The 6,000-nt window shown below is 40.8% G+C and overlaps 1 protein-coding gene across 1 annotated transcript; it reads left to right on the top strand.

Annotated features, from left to right (window-relative positions):
- Positions 1-3,441: 3,441 nt before the first annotated feature.
- ARMH2 (armadillo like helical domain containing 2) lies at positions 3,442-6,000 on the top strand (the record flags this gene model as incomplete). The annotated part of the gene is made up of 2 exons (XM_082638947.1): positions 3,442-3,703; positions 5,489-6,000. 2 exons carry the CDS (start codon positions 3,442-3,444, stop codon positions 5,914-5,916), a joined length of 690 nt encoding a protein of 229 aa, XP_082495073.1. The 3' UTR covers positions 5,917-6,000.

Genomic DNA, 6,000 nt, shown 5'->3' on the forward strand with positions numbered 1-6,000 from the left:
GATGGGGTGAGTCAGTCATGTGGATATGTGGATATCCCTGGGAAGAACATTCTGGGCAGAAGCAACAATAACCACAAAGACCTTAGAAAGGGACCATGCTTGATGTTTTAGATTTTCTAGTAGCCACTAGAAAAGAAGTAACAAGAACAGGGAAAGCTAATTCTAATACGTTTTATTTAACCCAATATATCCAAAATCTTTCAACTTGTAATCAATATAAAAATTATTAATAAGATATTTTACATTCTTTCTCTCATACTCAGTCTTTGAAATACAGTATATACTTTACACTTACGGCACATCTCAATTCATACTGGTCACATTTCAGGTGCTCCATAGCCACATGTAGCTAGTGGGTACCATATTGGATAATGCAGGTCTATGTTTCCCCAATTGTCCCAGTAATATCCTTTATAGCATACATACACATACACATGCATGCACACACATAGATACAGGATCCAGCCATGGGTTACATGTTTAATTTAGTTGTCATGCCTCTTCAGGTTCTTTATTAAATTTTTTTATTGATTTACAATGTTGTGTTAGTTTCTGAATCACAGCAAAGTGATTCATATATTTATACATATATATATTCTTTTAAAAATTCTTTTCCATTATGGTTTATTACAAGATATTGAGTATAGTTCCCTGTGCTATATAGTAGAACCTTGTTGTTGATCTGTCTGATTTATAGTAGTTTTTATCTGCTAATCCCAAACTCCTAATTTATCCCTCCCCCCACTTTCCCTTTTGATAACCATAAGTTTGTTTTCCATGTCTGTGAGCCTGCTTCTGTTTTCTAAATAAGTTCATTTGTATCATATTTTAGATTCCACATATAAGTGCTATCATATGATATTTTTCTTCCTCTGTCTGGCTTACTTTACTTAGTATGATAATCTCTTTGTCCATCCATGTTGCCGCAAATAGCATTATTTCATTCTTTTTTATGGCTGAGTAGTATTCCATTGTATATATGCACCACATCTTCTTTATCCATTCATCTGTAGATGGACATTTAGGTTGCCTTCATGTCTTGGCTATTATAAATAGTGCTGCTATAAATATTGGGGTGCATGTATCTTTTCAAATTAGAGTTTTCTCCAGATATATGCCCAGGAGTGGGGTTGCTGGGTCATATGGTAACTCTCCTCTTCAGGTTCTTTTACTCTAGAACAGTAATGGGCCCCCCTTTTTTTTAAACTTCCACACCTTACTATATTTGAAGTGTACAAGCAAGTACATTTTGTAGAATGTCCCAACTTTGGACAGGGTGTCCAAATATCTACTTTGAAAGTAGAGCCAAAAGGATTTGTTGATAAATTGGAAATGAGATGTGAAACAGATAAAAGCCAAGGATGAATCCAAAAATTTCAATCTGAACAACTAGAAGGAAGGAATGCCATCTTCCAAGATAGGGAAACTGAGAAGCAGGAGATTTAAAGAAGACCAGGGGCCTTCCCTGGTGGTGCAGTGGTTGGGAATCCACCTGCCAGTGCAGGGGACATGGGTTCAGACCTGGTCCAGGAGGATCCTGCAGAGCAGCTGGGTCCGTGCACCACAGCTGCTGAACCTGCGCTCTAGCGCCCACGGGCCACAACTGCTGAGCCTACATGCCATAGCTGCTGAGGCCCGTATGCCTAGAGCCTGTGCTCCGCAATAAAGACAAGACACCGCAGTGAGAAACCCGTGCACTGCAATGAAGAGTAGCCCCCGCTCGCCGCAACTAGGGGAAGCCCGCGCACAGCAACGAAGACCCAACGCAGCCAAAAATAAATTAACTAATTAAATAAATTAAAAAATTAAATTAAATTAAAAAATAATAAAGAAGACCAGGGATTTTGCTTCCAGCATGTTAAGTTGGGGAAGCCTCTTAGACATCCAACTGGAGATACCACGTTGGTGATTGAAAGTAATTGTGTTTGGAGTTCAGGTGAGAAATCCAGTTAAAAATATAAAATTGGGAGTCTTCAGCATGTGAATGGTATTTAAAGCCATGAGACTGGTTTGTTTCCTCCAAGAAGTATAGATAGAAAACAAGAGATACAAGAACTGAGCCTTGGGGCACTCCAATATTTAGAGGTCATAAAGAAGAGGGGGAAGCAGCAAAGGAAACGAGTGACCAGTAGGGAATTAAAAGACTATGACAGCTTAGAAGCCAAGTGAAAAACGCGCTTCAAGGAGAAACGAGTGACAAATGCTGAGGACTGAGAATTGGATTCAGCAGAATGAAGGTCATCGGTGACCCTGACGAGCAATTTCAGTAGAGTCATGGTGGGGTTAAAATCCAACTTGGAGTACATCCAAGAGAGGATAAAAGAACATTTCAGGGACTTCCCTGGTGGCCCAGTGGTTGAGAATCCACCTTCCAATGCAGGGGACGCGGGTTCGGTCCCTGGTCAGGGAACTAGGATCCCACATGCCATGGGGCTACTAAGCCCGTGCGCTGCAGCTACTGAGCCTGCACTCTCTGGAGCCCTCACGCTGCAACTAGAGAGGAGCCCACGTGTCGCAACAAAGAGCCCACACTAGCAATGAAAGATCCTGCATGCCACAACTAAGACCCAATGCAGCCAAAAATAAATAAATATTTTTTAAAAAAAGAATGTTTCAAATGGCAAGTATGGCAACTCTTTGAAGAGTTTTGTTTAAAGGGGAGCAGAATATTGCACATTGTGTGAATGTGCAATAACCAGGAGGAGGGGCTATATGAAGTCAAAAGAGTTGTTTTATTTTTTTAATGAGAAAAAGTACAGCATGTTTGTTGATGCAAAGAACCCAGTTGAGATTGAAAAAGTAATCAGGCAAGAAACGAATAGTGAGTGAGCAGTCTCCCTGAATGGGGTGAGAAGGATTGGCTGAAATCTGCATATATGGAGGGGGCATCCGTATTACAGGAGGAAAGCCAGAGGATATGGGCACAGACGCAGATGGGTGGGTAGATGTGATGGGGAGAGCTATGGAAGTTCTCTTTTGATTGCTTCTATTTTCTCAGCAAAATACGATCAATATAGGAAATCTATGATGTAGAGAAAAACTCTATGTAACGAATAAGTAAAATAGGCATAATACTATTAAAGATCAATAGAAAGTTCAGTACAGGTTGGAACAGTCAAAGCAGAATGGGCAAGTTCCCAGTAGGCGTCACCTAAGCAAAGGCACAAAGACAGGACCGAGCTGAGTGTGTGTTAGGGGAAAAGCCAGTTTAGTTTAAGCTGAGATTCTGTGCACCAGAGAAGTGAAAGTAAGCTTGGTTTAGCTCAAACTGTAGAAGGCCTTCAGTGCTAGGCTGAAGAAAGAATCTAGGCATACATGGCTTCCCCCGGATTTGTGTATTCCATTCTATGGTGTTGCTAAGCAATGCATTCCAGAGTTCTTGACTGTTCACTTCTGTTACTGCCAGTGGTGTGACTTAAGCACCCTTGGCCTTTTTACACAATGGCAAAGACCCAGGCTAACTATGCGCAATTTTGGATTCAGGTTTGTCGATATTTTGTGGGGCTGTATCACCGCCTCAAGAAATGCTGGAATGTCATTAAGGGCTTTTTCACTAAAAAGGAGGAAGAACACATCCCTCCAGCTGAGAGTATTTTTCACAAAGAAAAAATTGCGGTGCTTGGCCGTATGTTGAAGGATAAATCTCTAGCCCTTGAACAGAGAGCTCAAGCTGCCTACAGAATTGGACTGTTGGCCTTTACAGGTACTGATTTAACCAGCTGTGCTGACAGAGGTGTTCCACAGTCTTTTTGCCTGTTCTAACACTGTCAGTGAGTGATTCTCATAGCACTCGTCTTAACATTCCAGTAACATTTCCTTTGCCTAAATTATTAGGTTTTTGTCTTTGCACCGCCAAAGATAGTACTAATTACTTTCTCCTCAAGGATCTCATGTTTTCAAAAGAATGTGTCCATCAAATAAATTACTAATTAGGTACTTTCCTGTTAATTTAAAAAGTATGTATATATATATATATACACACACACATACACTGAAATTGCCTATCAAACTTTTCAGTATCATGAAAAAATAACTTCAACCCTTTTATAGGATAAAACTACTCAGTATTTTATTTTTTATCTTGTAAAAATGCATTACACAGACAATAGTTCAGAAAAATCATGAAGAACTTAAGGCTTTTAAAATACCTACTAGGAAAGCCAATAGGTGCATTAGTGAAAAGCAACTATTAATGTATACTTGGCTAGAGAATTAAGTGGTAAACCATTTAAAGACACACTGCTCTGATTGTCAAGTCCAAACTTGCTTCACTTTTTTTTCTAAAAAATTTCATGTAAAACAATTTTATGGACAATCCTCAACAACACATCGCCTTATTAGAAGCTCTTGTTGGTAGCTGTTCGTGTCCTTGGTAGATCGATGATTTTCTAAATGGGAAAATGAATTACTTCAGTGTAGTGTAATAGACTACTTTCACAGAATGGTGTCCATGAGAGAAAACATTTACTGTTTTCAAGGACCAAGGGGTCCTAGGTACCAGAATGATTGAAAACCACCAGCATAGGACCAGAGGGAAGACAGAAACTCAGGAGAACACCCCGGTGAGGGGGGTGTAAATGGCACCCACCACTCGAGGCAGGCTCAGTTCCCTGTAGAGCTGTGGTCACCATTTGGGGTAAGAGTTAGCTCATTGTAAAGGGATCAGAATCCTTTAACTTGACGTTACTTAGCCTTGGTTGTGCTGGTGGGAAACAATGGAAAGGGCTTATGCCCAGGCTTTGGCTAAAGCTTTACACTGCATAGAATATCCTTGGGACCAGGGGACTGTGGTAGTGCAAATAAGAGGAATCCAAACCAGGTCAAAATTCCAGTGGCTAGAATCCAGCCAACTGTGCCAGCTTCTCCTCACCATCTAAATTGTCTTCATCAGTGCCTTCTTATCTAGGACCTGCTCGGAGTTTGAGATTTGAACTAGGATGATCTGGGGTTCAGGTATATGATGGAAGTAGAGTCAAGCACCAGGTTGGTCCCAGATCTGTAAAAGATTTGGGCTGAGAAATGTGTAAGGAGAACAGGACAGTGATGGACAACTCATGAGAAACCTCTCTCTTACCATTTAGACCCTGGCTTTGCAGCTCGGCCTTTTGGTTTTTCCTTTGTTTGCTCTAATGCTCTGGTACTTTTTCAAGTACTGAAGACAGAGACTAAGGAATGAGACCATGAGGGAGATTTGCTAGGTGAACACAGCCAGGCTTTATTCATCTTACAACACTGACTCATAGGCGCCTGATTGAAGGAAACAGGGAGGAGCTTTGGGCAGGCAGGGACCTCCCAGTGCTCTTCATGTAACTCCACGCTGATCAACACACACTTTCTTATCTTCACAGCAGCACACGGGGTGGGGGAGAAAGAGGAAAACCCAAAATATCCAAAGTATCACATCCATAGCGACGAGAATATGAACTCAAATGTCACTAGCTACTAGATACACCAAATGCTTCTGGAAATGCAAATGCTTTTTTTACAGGAGGACCAACTGCTGGAAATTTTGCAGCTGAGTACATGAAAGAAGTAGCTCACTTGTTGCAAAATTACGAGATGGAACCAAAAATAAAGATCCAGCTGCTCCAGAGTGTTGCATCTTGGTGTTACTTAAACCCTGTCAACCAGAGAAGAGCCAGACGTTTGCAGTTTATTCCTATTCTCATTGATCTTTTTGATAACAGACTTGAGCCTACCATGAAAAGTGACATAAACAGCAACCTCCTGGTTAAATTTTGGATTTGCTATGTTCTCTTTGTCATGACATGCAATAACCTGTCTTGTATGCAGGAGCTTAGAGACTACAGTTCTCTAAAATATCACTTGCAAATGTTGGTCAGTGAGAATTGGTCTGGATGGCCCGAGAATTTTGCAGAGGTGCTGTATTTCCTCATTGGTTTTCACAGGAATTAATTTCTCTAAATCCAGTTACCTGATGCAGCTGTCTGCACCATTGTATCACCCTGGAAAACTGAAATAAATAACAATATCTGATCA

The sequence above is a fragment of the Mesoplodon mirus genome, assembly GCF_964341445.2.
Source record: "Mesoplodon mirus genome assembly, chromosome: 12".
Classification (NCBI taxonomy): domain Eukaryota; kingdom Metazoa; phylum Chordata; class Mammalia; order Artiodactyla; family Ziphiidae; genus Mesoplodon; species Mesoplodon mirus.